At 39.6% G+C, this 15,594-nt stretch overlaps 1 protein-coding gene across 1 annotated transcript in view; it reads left to right on the forward strand.

Annotated features, from left to right (window-relative positions):
- The window catches only part of LOC121387878 (chitin synthase chs-2-like), a 73,222-nt gene extending 57,944 nt beyond the window's left edge, over nucleotides 1-15,278 (forward strand). The window contains exons 14-16 of the mRNA XM_041519112.1: nucleotides 7,620-7,850; nucleotides 9,719-10,337; nucleotides 13,985-15,278. Of these exons, the coding sequence (XP_041375046.1) occupies nucleotides 7,620-7,850; nucleotides 9,719-10,337; nucleotides 13,985-15,060 (1,926 nt within the window). The 3' untranslated portion in view covers nucleotides 15,061-15,278. The remainder of the gene's footprint in view (nucleotides 1-7,619; nucleotides 7,851-9,718; nucleotides 10,338-13,984) is intronic.
- Nucleotides 15,279-15,594: the final 316 nt, after the last annotated feature.

Below are 15,594 nucleotides of genomic sequence, written 5' to 3' on the forward strand. Positions count from 1 at the left end.
AGTTCACACTTCACTTAATAAAAATGTAGTTATCTTTGGGATGATAGATACTGATTTGGTTAAAACTATAAACTGGTTAACAATTAATATTAAATATTATATTTACACAATGAAAATGCTTAAAAGAAATTTATGTGTTAATGCTATAAAAGTTATTTTAAAAAGGAAATTTGAAATAGAGAAATACACTTATTTTAAAAATTGCGAGTATGAACAATTTAATGACTGCTGGGGCAAGTGGTTTGACCTTTTTATTTGAAAACAAAGGAAAACAAGATACACGAATTCAGTAAAATGTCTGTCTGCTAACTGTACTCATTTTTCTTATCAGTATTTCTACTTCATCAAAAAAAAATATATATATATATAAAACCAAAGAAAATAAAAAATTCCACTTTTTTTTTTTTTTTTTTTCTTTCTTTCTTTTCTCGTCAGATAAAAACTTACTCAGGTACGAGTAACAAAATAACTTGGTACATTTGAATCACTAAAAATATATGTGTATATCTGTGAAAATATGTTATTGTATGTATACATATGTATAATGTATGGATATGTATATGTATGCTACAAACACTTTGTAAGTCAATGATTCAAGACACCCCATCCTTGACATTGTCACATTGATCTGGGGCAATAAATAAATTTTAAAAAAGAAAAAAAGACATAATAACATTACATAATAAATGTTAAAAGCACATGATAACTGTGCTGTCCAAAATATACGCATCAGTCATAATAAACACTATTGTAGGTGGGGTAAAATATGCCACCTTGCTAGATAAACTACTGCCAGTCAGCAATAGCTGAAACTATCAACCCCCACCTGCAGCGGTTTGACCAACTTAAAAGGCAGTACCAGCCTAACATGAATCGAAACATCCATCTGAATATTACTTGGTGCATTCTTTGCTGTCACGATACAATGGTCCACGACAACACTGAGTTTAATAAAACTGTTAATAACAATTTAAAACGAGGGTTCATTCACAAGAACTTCAATCTTCAATAGTTTCCTTGTACAATAGGCTACGAGAATGCATTCGACGCATTTTTTTGTATTAAGGTGTCAGAATGCCATGCATTCGACACATTGTTAGTTTTAAGTATTAAGCTACGAGAATGCCATGTAGGGGAGTAAATAAATCTTCTCTGTTAGAAAATATACAACAAAATTAATTATATAATATCCTGCTATAATCTTTTGCTCATCATATACATATTCAGTACCTGAGATATCTATTGATTTTTTGTATGTGAAATATGACTTTTATAAAGTAAAATATTTGTCCCAATGTACCCCACGCTTGGGATACAATGGGACAAAGGCTGGGGCACATTGGGACACTATAACAGCAAATGTCAATGGCACAGGATTTTCAAGAGAACACGAGGTGTTTCAGATTAAGGCTGGTCATCCAGCCACTGTTGTGGGCAACACCAACAGTGCCCGGCGGTGCATTTGTTATCATACATTCTTTGAAATGAACACGTGGAAAGATGAGAATTTACAGTGCAATTCAAAGTTATTAGTAACCCCCGTTCTCTGGACGTAACCTGTTCCACTTGCTTTGATCCCGTTTTTCAAATAACATCTGGTGGCTTGTGCACAGTGGTCACACCAGTTTTATCAGTTATATATTGACCTGGCTTCATAAGCGTGACGAGCCATGACACTTTCTAAGTTGTCAAAAAAGTCATCAAAATCTTTTCCTGTTGAAGCTCGTAGCCCGACTAAGACTTGTAGCTTCTGGCTTCCTGATGGAAAGACGGGGATGCCGTGTCATGAAATCATACAACCAGTCATGGCCTAAAACAATTTAACATTTCTATAGTAGTGTTTGGAACCAGCTGATATTTTGTGATATATTAATCAGAACATCTCTAATGTGTATGCCTAATAGTAATACCTACCAACAATATGATCAGTGCAGATTTAATATTTTTAATAATTATAAGCTAATTCATGTAAACTATCATTCCATAGACCTATTGTACTTTAGTCTACCGGTTTTACCTGCTTTTAGGTTTACATTCCATATAGGTGGTTTTCTCTTGTTATGCCAACTCCCTAGTTTCTAGTGTTGTCAGACCATGGTGATGCTTTGATGCTGTAATTAAGTCGTTTTTCAAATAATTTTCTTCTTTTTCATTGTTGTAGTTGGCTTTGAAACGCATATTAACTATGCATTTTTTCTTGGCAATTTAAATGAAGTGTTGACTTCGATATGTTCAAAGTACTTGCTATTTTCATCAAGTTTTCAGAGGTCTGACCACGGGTCTGGGACTTTCTTTTTCTATTTCTTACCATGGTCCTAAACAAAGTTTTAAAAAAGAAAGCTGTGTTTGTTTAATAATACCCCAGCACATTATTTTTCAAGTAGCTACTAGGCTTCAAACGTATGTTATTTTTGACATATGACATACACAAGAAACCCATTGCCACCACATAGGCTACTCTTGCAGCACCACTGGTTGTAACGAGAAATAGCTTAGTGTGTCCACCAAGGATGAACGATCCGACGACCCATTTAACCTTGCGCGCATGCTCTACCACTGAAATACGCCACGCCCCTGAACATTTTAATGACCTATTCATCGAACTTTCGCTTAAGATGTAAAAAGTACACGTAGACCTATTATAATTTAAACTACATTTATCCTTGATATACAGGATATATAGCTATAATTTATATTAAATAGTGTTATAATTTTACTGTTGGCAGGTTGGTAGCAAATATGGCTTATAACTATGTTCATCCAACAATGTAGTATGGGGTTCATTGGGACACTAATAATCTTTTATGTGGTGTCTTTATCATTTCCTTTGGGCTTTCAACACCCAGAGAGAACATATCAATTTCATTCGACCAATTACCTGAGATAGAAAGAAAACTGTCTTCTGGACTGGTAATAGGCAGCACTGGGATCTAGAGGGAAAATACAGCATTTTTTAAATCCACTTTTTATGCTTTAGTGGTAGAGACAAGATCATGCCCTTGCCGAAATAGTTTAAACCATTCTCATTTGTTAATCATATTATTTGGATTTTGCGCCATGAATTCTGAACAGATACGGTTATATTCACGACTCAAAGGGCAAAATACAGATTTCTCAAGAGGGCAAAGCCAATGGGTTGTGTCGGGAGGGAATGCCATTACAGTGATGTTATTTTCATGTTGTGCCTCAAGAAACCCTAACGTTTCATGTGAAGAATGCGAATCTAGCATTATTATTTGTGGAAATGATTTTTTAAACCAGATTTCTCCCAACGCATCTTTCATCCACGCTTGCTGCTGGTAAGTGTACACAGCCCCAGGAACACCATCTTTTGTATTATATGCATGTAGGCTTCTGTCTGTTGTATCTTTCACGATTATCATTGGTGGTATCTCTCCCCTTCGGCATTTATGCAGGCTAGCACAGACACGTTATCCCTACTATTTCCCAGCCTCCCGGAATGTCTTTAATTCCCTTCTCTGCTATTATTTTTGCAGGCTTATGCAACAGTGGCACACTGGTCTCATCTATATTCCAAATGCGCACGGGGATATATATATATATATATATATATATATATATATATATATATATATATATTATTATTATTTTTTATTTTTATTTTGTTTATCCTACTACCCACTTTCCTTTCTCTCCTGTGAATTCCATCTCATTTCTTCCCGATCTGGCAACTCCTATCGTTCAACTTCTTTTGTTGTTCACCTCCACATCCCAGTCCTTGTCTCTCCAACCGCGACAGGTGCTTGTCTCTTGTGGCTATCTGTGCCACACGCCTGTTCCACATGAGCTTTTAGCTGTGGGCTTAGTCTGACCACTTCGGGGTGTGTTCAGTAGTTACTTCTGGCATTGTTAAGAGGCACTTGTAACCACCTACTATGCATCCCTACTACCGGCGGTCGTTAGTTAGTGCGCACGGGGATATCCTTAATCCTGAGCGAAACTAATATTTCCAGAAAGTACTTTTCGGTAACTGTATGATTAAGTATCCTAGCGCGGACAGTTGACAGCGCTGTGGGGGACCTTATACTTAGATCCGGGTGTTTTTTTAAGAACCTCGAAATCCAATCTTTACCAGGAATACCATTTCTAAATGGCGTTTTTAATTGAAAACGTTTGACGGGCCTAGCCACACGAATAGCCGACATTCTCCTCGTCAAACCAAATCCCTGCAAAGCGGCTGTTTTCACTTTGCTGACAAGCAGGTCTTCTACTTCAGCTGGTTTGACGGTCGGTCTTCCGGGGCTGGCTGTGTCATCTATTTAGCCGCTCACTCTATTTTGTATCGTCAACATTGGTACCCCGAAATGAGATACCACTTTTCTCAGTGATAATGCCTTGTTTCGAACTGTATTCACGGCATCAAGAAGATTGTTTGGGGCGTATTTACTTTTAACATTTTCTTTACTTTTCTTTTGCGGCATTGTGCTGAAAACAAAAGTGTTAAATGTCTGTGAAAAAAAGAAAAGAAACACTGACAATGTCGAAAATCAAACAGACATATTTTATTTACATCGATTTTATGTAGGTTATTAGGTTAATTATAGTGGTGCAGATAACATGGTTTTCTGCCTAATTGGCCAAACCATCTTATTCAAATTAATACAAGTTCGTATTCAGCATAATTCACTTTGCTGAATGCACACATTGCATATGTTGCATCTTTTCCAATTACTGGGTCTGCAAGTAGATCGGAGAGCAGATTTTGGATAATAAATTGTTCATTATCGAAACGTGGCTCTCAATAAATAGCTTCGTTAAGTTCTTGTTAAAGGATGACTTTTTCCAGATCCGTGTTACATCCCAATTCTCGTTTTCTTAATTTCATCACAATATTTTCCATATCTGTATGTACAAAACACAACATAAAATTACTTTGTTTTAGAATATTTTTATCCAAACAATCAATCAGTATGTACGGAATTTGCTTCTGTTATGTAATAACGCACTCATTGAGTGAGGCTAATTTCATTATTAAATTTAATTGTTTTATTAAAAACAATCAAGCATGCATATACTTTATTTAATTTAAATGATAATTAATTTACATTATGAAATCTATTATATATATACGCTAAGATTTTTTGCTGATGCTTTCTTGTCAAGGATGTGATGTTCAGGCTTGCCGCGGAAAGAACTCTCAGCCAATCAGCTCACCACGCGATAGCTAGTACTAAATATAGACATAAATAGCTGGAATTTCACAGTAACTAAGTTTGGGACCATAAAATTGAATGTTGGGTAATGAAAACACAACAACATTAAATAGATATGTTTATTTCGTGTGTATGGAGTTACCTTACCGTACGATATTACCCGGACCGACTCTGTCAATTAGGGGGCGGGACGTAGCTCAGTGGTACAATGCTCGCTCGATGCGCGGTCGGTGTGGGATCGATCCCCGTCGGTGGGCCCATTGGGCTATTTCTCGTTTCGGCCAGTGCGCCACGACTGGTATATCAAAGGCCGTGGTATGTGCTACCCTGTGTGTGGGATGGTGCATATAAAAGATCCCTTGCTGCTTATCGAAAAGAGTAGCCCATGAAGTGGCGACAGTGGGTTTCCTCTCTCAGTATCTGTGTGGTCCTTAACCATATGTCCGACGCCATATAACCGTAAATAAAATATTCCTTCCTTCCTATCTATCACTAGACCACACCACACCAAATGGGTTGTATATCTAGTACTATAATAATATACAAGATCGTTTTACCAGGTTCCAATTGTTCTGATCAGTTATCATGTTTTGATTTGCACTACCGACGCCCTTATATTTACTTTACCGATGCCAAACTTCGCCAGGATCACATCTTACTAAATATTGCTTATTAGAGATGAATTCCATAAATACAACCTCCGTGGACGCCGCCATCTTTGCCACTAAACATAGAAGTGACTTTATACATGGCAGCCGTATATTTAGCCTCAGTTATCTATACTGACACACAATGAAAACGCAAAACAGATATTTTTCAATATTTTGTTGTGATTAATGAATTTTTTTTTTTATTGGACTTAAAATAACAATTTATGAGAGGAAGCCACTGATTGGTACATTTGTCTGGGTTTTAATCCTGGGTTTGTTCTCGTTACACATACAATAGCAGAACATGTTGTGAAATGCGTTCACTACATGCTCAATCATGCTGCATGCAATGCATACGAAATGCCAGTATGTGGACACATAAAAGTCACGTAACGGTGTCATATTCCTCGTCACATTAAGAATCCCACGACTCCCGAGAAGAACAAAGGGAACGAGCGTTGGGCATGGTTCAAGGGTGGACTTCGTAAAGGCAAGTTGCTAGGACCTTCAAAGTACATCCATCAACTATTGGACGACTTGTTGAACGTCATCAACAGACCGGGAGTGTCCGTGATCAACCTCGACCTGGTCAACGTCCCGTTACGACCCCACGCCAAGATCGGCAGATTCGACGACACCACCTTCGTGACCGGTTCAGAACTGCGACGATGACAGCAAGCAACACGATATGACGTCATGGAAGGCATATCTATCCGATGACGGTCATCCGTAGACTCAGAACGGCTGGACTCGGATGCAGACGCCCGTACAACGGTAACATCATGACACCACGACATCGTGCTGCGAGACTACAGTTTGCTCTCCAGAATGGTAATCATCCACCAGCCTTTTACCGGAGCATTGTTTTCTCAGATGAGTCCCGTTTCTCTTTCTCCTTTGCCGATGGAAGAGCACGTGTGTACAGGAGACTCCATGAACGGTACGCTGACGGATGTGTGAGGGAACGTGATCGGTTTGGCGGCGGTTGTCTGATGGTATGGGGGGGGGGCAATCAACTATGATTTCAGGAGTGATCTCAGCATTGTCCACGATGTCCTTACAGCCCAGCGTTATGTTGACGTTATTCTAAGACCCGTTCTCTAGCCACTTTTGCGCCGTCACCGAAAACCAGGAGGTCCCCTTCTGTTTCAACAAGATAATGCCCGTCCACATACTGCAAGACTTACCCAGGCAGTCCTGCAACAAGCCGGTATCACAGTTATGAACTTGCCCGCCGTTTCACCGGATTTGAACCCAATTGAACACATGTGGGATGAGTTAGGACGTCGTGTACGTCACCGCCAGCCACCACCGCGTAACGTCGCTAAGCTTGCACAGGCGTTGCAGGAGGAGTGGAGGAAATTCCTGCGGCTTATTTGAGATGTTTGTGCCAATCCTTTCCCCGCCGTCTTCACGCATGCTCACGAGCCAATGGTGGACACACCAGATACTGACCTTGATATGGGGGGTGGGTGGGTGGGGGTGAATGCAACTCGATTACTGATGATAACTGGCCATGTTTCCATGTGAATGTATCTCATGAATACCAGTCATTAATGTCATATTACATTATCCATCAATTCATCAATAGTTTGTCGTTATTTGCAATGAAAAGTTGTTTTTGCGTTTTCATTGTGTGTCAGTATACATTAGTGGTATTTTGGGAGAAACCCCAGTGTAAGACAACCACTCCCCGTCTAAACTTTTCTTTGATTATGATTATGATTATGATTATGAATTATTATTATTATTATTATTATTATTATTATTATTATTATTTACTTTATTTAATCAGGACTGGAAGAATGTAACACGGAAGAACCAGGACATCTCGTGTCTATACATCATCTACCAGATGATCATGATGGCGTCTTCTATCATCACACCTGGAACTATTTTTCTCCTCGTCACTGGCGCCATCAATGTCGCTTTACCGTCGATCCCATTGTATGGCGCATTTATACTGAACGTTATCCCCATCGCCATCTTTGTTCTGCTTGTGTTGTTCGCCAAAAGCGATACCCAGGTAATTTGTTTTGTTATGTGATCCAGGAATGAATTTTCTAGATATTTTAACCATTTAACCATTTTAGACCATTTAACCAAGTATTTCCATCATTTTACCCACACTATTAGTTGTAATCCATGTTAAAATGCACACTGATTCGTTTTCAGCCACATATAGCTGTTTGACAGTAATGCTAATATGAATAAATGTTCAGATTTCAGCATTTTCATTTAGTTTGCACAAAAGAAATGTTTCATATGAGTTTTAGCATTATACAGTATATGGTTTAATATATACTGAATCGAATTCAAAACTTCACAACCGTTTCATCTTGACTAATTAGCAAATATGACAGACGAACGTGTTAAATAAGTTTTTTTTTTATTATTGTATGACGTCCAAAAAAAGAATAGGAATAAATGTTGAGTCACAAATCAGTTCGATGCGCCCACATCATTCGTCAAAACTACAAACAGTAAAAATGGTAATTCACAAGCAGGGTCGTCTGATGAAATCACAGGTTCAGTAATGCGTATACGCTCCATGTGTACCCACAACTGCAAGGCAACATCTTCTCACTGACTGCCTGATGAGTGTAAAGACTGCATTAGGGATACGGCGCCATTGTTCCACTAATGAGGTATCAAGTTCCTGCAAAGTCTATGGAGGGTTCCTAAGAGTGCACAGACGTCTTCCCAGCACATCCGAGGAGTGTTCGATGGGATTCAAGTCGGGCGACCTTGAAGGCCAATCCATGACATTGATGCCCGCGTTCCTCGGGTATTCCCTTGTCAAGATGGCCGTGTGGAGTCTGGCGTTGTCATGCTGAAAGATCCGGCCTGGATCATGAGCTGCCATGAAGGGCACAAATTTCTGGGCCAGCATCTGGTCGCGGCATGCAGCAGCGTTGAGGTTGCCATGGATGACAAGACTTCGAGAACGTCCATTTCCACAGAAAGCACCTCAAACCATTACACTTTCGCCTCCGTATCTGTCAACTTCACTGACACAACACTGAGTATGACGTTCACCACGTCGTCTCCAAACCCTCTGCCTGCCATCGATAAATAGCAGTGTGAATCTTGATCCATCGCTAAACACGACTCTATTCCATAGTGTTGTACCCACAGTTGACGTTGATGTCAAAATGGTTTCAACAAATGGGCGCCGTGCGTGGAGGTGACGGTTCACAGCCGATTTCGGATCGTTTGCGCGGAGACCCGATGTCTGAAACGGTTGCGAGGGTGACGTAACACAATATGACGGTCATCTGCCTGTGATGTCACACGTGGTCTGCCCGGTCGGGGGCGATCAGCTGTGGTGCCCGTTTGTTATGTTCGTGTCCGCAGATCACAAATTACCCATGGACTGCAACCCAGCGTCCTTGCAACGTCAGCTACTGACATTCCCGCGTGCCGACGGCATGTTCACGCTGCACATCTGTGAGGCGTGGCATCGAAACAGGTCGTAACAAATATTGTTTTAATGTTTTTTTTCTTTGTATCGGATTACTGTGAACAAGTAACGATGAAAACACGTGTGCTATTGTAGTCACGTGACCAGTGGCACGTGCAAAATCACGTTTGCCTCAATGGTGATGTGCTCTTGCTATGGATCGGGTCACGTGGGTTGTGATGGAGTGTCGACATTGCCATTACAACGTTTATTCCTGAAAAATGTCTGCTTTCAACACTCGTTGACTTTCTTCAAATTTTATATTGTGAAGTTTTTAATTTGACTTAGTATATGCTAATAGATCTGGGGGTTATAGCCGTAAACAGACTAATGTTTTATTTATTAACTTTCATTTATTTTAATCACTTCTACTTTAAAAAACAAATTCTTTTCTATTCTGTTTAAATTTTAATTCTGTTTGTTTGATTCAGTTGGCGTATGCGGGTGTCCTCTCGGCTATATACAGTCTGCTGATGATGCTGATTCTGGTGGGACTGATCAGCCAGGCGGCCGAGTTCGGCTACTGCTCCGTGACAACCATCTTCCTGACCGCTGTGATCGCCATCTTCCTAATGGCGGCCGTCCTCCACCCACAGGAGTTCACGTGCATCCTGCACGGCTTCCTCTACTTCCTCTCCATCCCGTCAATGTCCATGCTTCTCATGATCTACTCCCTCGGAAACCTGCACGTCGTCTCGTGGGGCACGCGCGAAAACAAGCAAGCAGCGCCACCTGCCAAACCGGAAGACAACAAACCAACTGGAAGCAGAGTTGAAGGTTGGTGGGGAAAGTTCATCGGAAGTCCAGACTCGCGCTCAGGGGGCCGTTCGCTGTGGCTGGATTCCCTCTTTAAGTGCACGTGTTTCTCAGAGACCGTTGTCAAGGACGACGACAGTAAGTTGAAGGTCATCATGTCAAGACTGGACGGTATCGAGCAGGCGCTAACAGGCGGGAGTGTTTCGAGGTCCGAGTCCGACAGACGGTCACCAGGTGTCACTAGCAGAAGAAGGTCACGTCCCGTGTCTGTACACTTCGATGACATTCAAGAAGGTTGGTATTTCTTTGTTGTATACACCTGGAAATTAACTAAGCACCACCTGAATTGTACTGCAGCCAAAAGGAGGCCCAGAAGTAGTTGTCAATGCCGATGAGGTTTCTATAACTACTGGCAGTTTACTAAGATAGCATGAATAAATTACTTATGAGAAACACATCAGTGTGATTCCAGTTCCATAATTAATTGCCATACATTTTCAAGCATATTTACGGTTTCTGTCTTTTCCCCTAAAACATATTAAATACTGATGTCATGAAAGTCTGTATACAGAGAACATTAATGTCAGTGTTTATACGATGCATAAGCCATTAGGTGGTGCTTAATTAACGTCCAGTTATCATTATAATAACATGTAGAAAACCAGGGCCCAAATTCATTAACAAAACAACATCATACGTTCTTAGTTACTAGAGGTAGTACTAAACCAAATAACGTCCGGCTGGGTCAAAGTTCGAGGTGCACCCAACTTTTGATAGAGAAGTGAGCACCACAAGTCCTGTGATTGGTTATAAATGTGAGTGTGTTGGTTATAAAAAATAATAGTTTCATCTGGGTAAAAAAAGTATGCAATTTTATTTCATCTAGTACCAATGTGTCAAGTAGCCTTGTGCTTGAAACATGTATGGGGTGCCTGTAAAAAAAAGTACTCGAATTTTGTGCGGAACTAGGGTAGTCATAGACGCTACCCGTTATCTCAGAAACGAGCAGCTTGACCCCCAATTTTCTGATTCACTTTAAGGGCGAGGAGTTGTAGTATTTATATCCGTGGCGTTTATGTTGATTGATACGCTGCAGGTAGGAGTTTTAGCCTCATATGTTACTATTGTCGTCTATGGGATTTGATTTGGTAGTATACACCCTATATGAAAGCAATATTCTAAGGGCCGAATTTACGAAGCCTATTTTTCGTAGACGCAGGTGTTTAGGCATAGTAAATGTACGCAATTAAACGCGTCTAAGTCTAAATGTCTATAATCCGCCACACGGGGAACGCTTTTTTCACACAAAATACTTTGACTTTTTTTTCTTAAAGCAAACCAAATTATTTACACAAACACATTTGTAGAAGGATGGGACGGACTATAGTTCACTGCTATACGTTTGCTATATGGTTGACAAATGGGCAAGATGGCACGCATCCAATCCATGACCAACATATGTCAGTTCCGTACAGACATATGTCAATTCCAATATGAATCAATGCTTTGTTACTGTATATGAGGTACATATTAAAGTTGTTCCTAGTTAAGAAATTAGGTTAGGTCAGTCTAAACTTCAATCTAATTAAAATTAGCTCCACTATTACATGTGGATCTAACACCAGCCAGTTGGAGCTCATGTCCACCAATCAAAACCTTACTTGCAGAATCCTGCCAGTGATTTAAAAATAATGTGAAAACATTCCGAATTATCCTGAGGGTATACGATATGTTTCATGTGAATTACGAATGCCTTATTTAGACCAGTAGAACTAATTTTAATCGGATTGCTAACAACACTGCGTAGTCCCCAATGTCCAGGTAACATTTCGTCTGTAAATAATAATTTAAATATTGACCAATCACACTTCGCCTTTTATAACGTTATTTGGGAGCATACAAATTCTAAAAATATCGGGCGAGTCTATTTTAGTGGCCGCAATACAGCGAACGATACCAATACGTACGGGGTGGGTTATCAGTCTTCAACTTTACATTAAAAATAATTTATTTATTTATTAAACAAAAACTAACTAAATCAGTCTTCAGTTTTACATTACAAATTATTTATTTTATCAAATAAAACATGTTTTAAGGCATTCGTAATTCACACGAAACATGTCGTATACCCTCAGGATAATTCGGAATGTTTTCAAATTAGTTTTAAATCACTGGCAGGATTCTGCAAGTAAGGTTTTGATTAGTGGACATGAACTCCCAACTGGCTGGTGTTAGATCCACATGTAACAGTGGAGCTAATTTTAATTAGATTGGTCTAAACTTATTAAAAAAAACTACACTTGTACTCTTTTTAACTTAAAAAAAAATGGGGGTCGGTTTCAAGAAACATCTTCACTATTCTGTGTCTATATTGTATTTGCATGTCTCGAAAAACTTGTCTTGTTCTTCAAATTGTGTATTAGGGCCTGCGGAAGAGGTGAGGGCCGATAGGGCCATGGTCTCCTCTTTTTTCCTGTTACTGTGCTCAAACGTCTGGAGATGTCATAGGCCCTATGTTAACATCTGATATTTAAGTTTATTCCGGATAAGTATGCCTTCGAACCCCAACCAACAGGTTTGGGCCCTCAAATACGTCTCTCTCTCTCTCTCTCTCTCTCTCTCTCTCTCTCTCTCTCTCTCTCTATCTCTGTGTGTGTGTGTCTCTCTCTCTCTCTTTCACACACACACACACACACACACACACACACACACACACACACACACACACACACACACCACAACCTTTTAACTGACAGTATAACCCCAACCCCATCCCCACTTTCAAATACACTCCGCTGGCCCTGTACAGAAAGTTAAAAGTGTGTTGTTTCTACAACACTTTATCTTTTAGTTTTGTGAAATTATTGATTCAAAATAAATAAATTAATTGATTAATAATCGACAACAAACATGATCAATGCCATGGGGGGGGGGGGGGGAGGGGGTAGGATGAACCCACCAAAACTCTCCCCCTTCACCAAAAAGCAGTGAACAAAACACACAAATAAACAAATGTCCACATACATGTAGCATATATAAGAGGAAGAAAATATAATATTTCCACTAGATTTTATTCAAATAATATATAAATAATAAATCTTTTTAAAATCCACACACCGAGAATGGATATGTTTTTGGCAATGACACACAAACGTCTCATTTTCCAGCGATTCACTGTTTGGTTTTTATTGTATTTTGTCATATACTAGATCCGTTATGCAGTCCAGACATTCGTTTTGCAGTGCCTCATCGTCTAAACAAAATATGACCACTTTTTCTGTTGGTATAGTGGTGGACAAAGTAATTTTATACGACCAGTGGCTTCAAAGCACACTACCGAACAGCTGTTTAAAGCGAGACTCTAGGGTGTATAGTGACGACGCGACCTCTAAGGGGGAGATAATTTCTGGGCCTTCATCATTACTTTTAATTAAAACAAATATCACAAATATTCTATAGGCTCCACTTAAAGGGACATTCCTGAGTTTGCTGCATTGTAAAATGTTTCCGAAAAATAAAATATTTCTACGATTAAACGTACATATTAAATATATTTTCTTGTTAAGAATATCAGTGTCTGTATATTCAATGTATTTCTGGTCGTCTTAATATTTGTAAGAAGCCCAAAGTGGATTTTTTTCTTCAAATAATTTCGTACGTACGAAAAAATATATTTAAGCAAATAAAATGAAATTTAACCTAGTGCAAATATTAGAACGATCAGAACCACGTTTAATATACAGCCACTAATATTTTATGCAGACAAATATATTTAATATGTAATTACAATCGTTAAAAAGCCTCAGGTAGTCGATAACGTCTTAAAAATTCCAGCAAACTCAGGAATGTCCCTTTAATTGTCCAACGTCAAATAGCTACTAATCAATTAGTAATTTAAGTCTCGAGTGTCCTTAAACAAGCCCTTTTCTATATCATTTTAGAGAGCACGAAAACACAGCAACCAGAAGTGTTCCAGCTGACGTCAGCGGAACCCATGTGGATTGATGATTCTACCCTTGGCAATGGACAGCTGGATACACTGAACACCGAGGAGAAGACGTTCTGGGATGAACTCATCGAAGAGTATCTGTACCCAATAGAGGAAAATGTCGAGCACAAGAAAGCTATGCAGACTGAGTTACTCGAACTCAGAAACAGAACCTGCTTGTTCTTCTTCCTTATCAATGGCCTCTTCATCATCCTCATCTCCACTCTTCAACTAGTGTCAGAGTCTACCCCAAATCTGTCCATCAACCTTCCCTGTGCCACTGGAGACTCAAATGGACAAAATTTTGAACCAATCTCCTTTGCTTTCATGTTAGTCTTTGGCGTGTTGCTGGTCATTCAGTTTTTTGGGATGTTCTTCCACCGGCTGTCTACATTTCTGCACATTGCTTCACTCACGAAGATTAGCGATATAAGACGAACTATGAAAGGAAAGAAATCTGAGAAAATGTTGAAGAACATGACAGGAGAAGAAGCCGTGCAGCTTGTCAAGGACTTACAGCGACCAAAAGAAGAAGAACCAGAAGAGGTTTACACAGTACTGGACTCCACAGAGACCGATAACATCATCGCTGATCGCGAAAACAACAAATGGAGGAGACTAGTTAGCCGCAAAATCATAGGAAACAAAATGGCCCGTGCACCTGTTACGAACTACGACGACGTGTTTATAGAGAACTTCTCTGACGTAACGGGAGTAGGGCGCGACGGCGCTTCACCTCGCCAGGGGCCGTTCAGAAAGACACAGAAGTCGGTGAAACATTTTAACAAAGTCTCTGTCGAGGCCTTAAGCAAAATGGCGTCATCTACAGACAAGGTGAAGCGGTCGCTGGCTCGGAAGGCAACCATCATGCAGAATCGACAACAGACGACAAGGATGAAGACTGACTCTGCCTCTTCTGATTCTGGTCCACCGCCTGGACCTGCACAGCGACGAATTCGCAGACATCGACTAGAGGCAGGTAAAGTGTCGGGGAAGTACGAAAACATCAAGGCGGTGCCCTCTCATTGATTGATTGGACACATATATAAACATATAAAAGTATACTTACATATGAGGCCCTCTCCTGTACAATATATGTAGTGACAGTCTTACATAAGTGTGTGCGTTTGTGTATGAAGGGAATATTGTGTGTGCATTCAAATTCAATAGATTATCGGTTCAAGCAAAATGTTGTTAGTAACATTGACGAGACTAATATAAATGTGTGAGAGAAGGCTAGCATTCCATTCAAGTATTATGTGACCCTTCTTTATAGAATAAAACAAAATCTGTCCTCGATTCGAGCGTAGTAATCATATATATATATATATATATATATATATATATATATATATATATATATATATACACACACACACACACACACACACACACACACACAAACACACGTTGTCGGTGTTTGTACATGGCGGAGAGACGCGTTATGTAATACATAATTAAAGACACAGTTTGGTTTCCGATAAAAAAGCTAATATTCGTTGACGGTTTTTGGTTTTGCTCTGAAACGAATTGGATCGCGTCATACTATTTTGAGCGTTTCTT

This window comes from Gigantopelta aegis, chromosome 13, assembly GCF_016097555.1.
Source record: "Gigantopelta aegis isolate Gae_Host chromosome 13, Gae_host_genome, whole genome shotgun sequence".
In the NCBI taxonomy this organism is placed as follows: domain Eukaryota; kingdom Metazoa; phylum Mollusca; class Gastropoda; order Neomphalida; family Peltospiridae; genus Gigantopelta; species Gigantopelta aegis.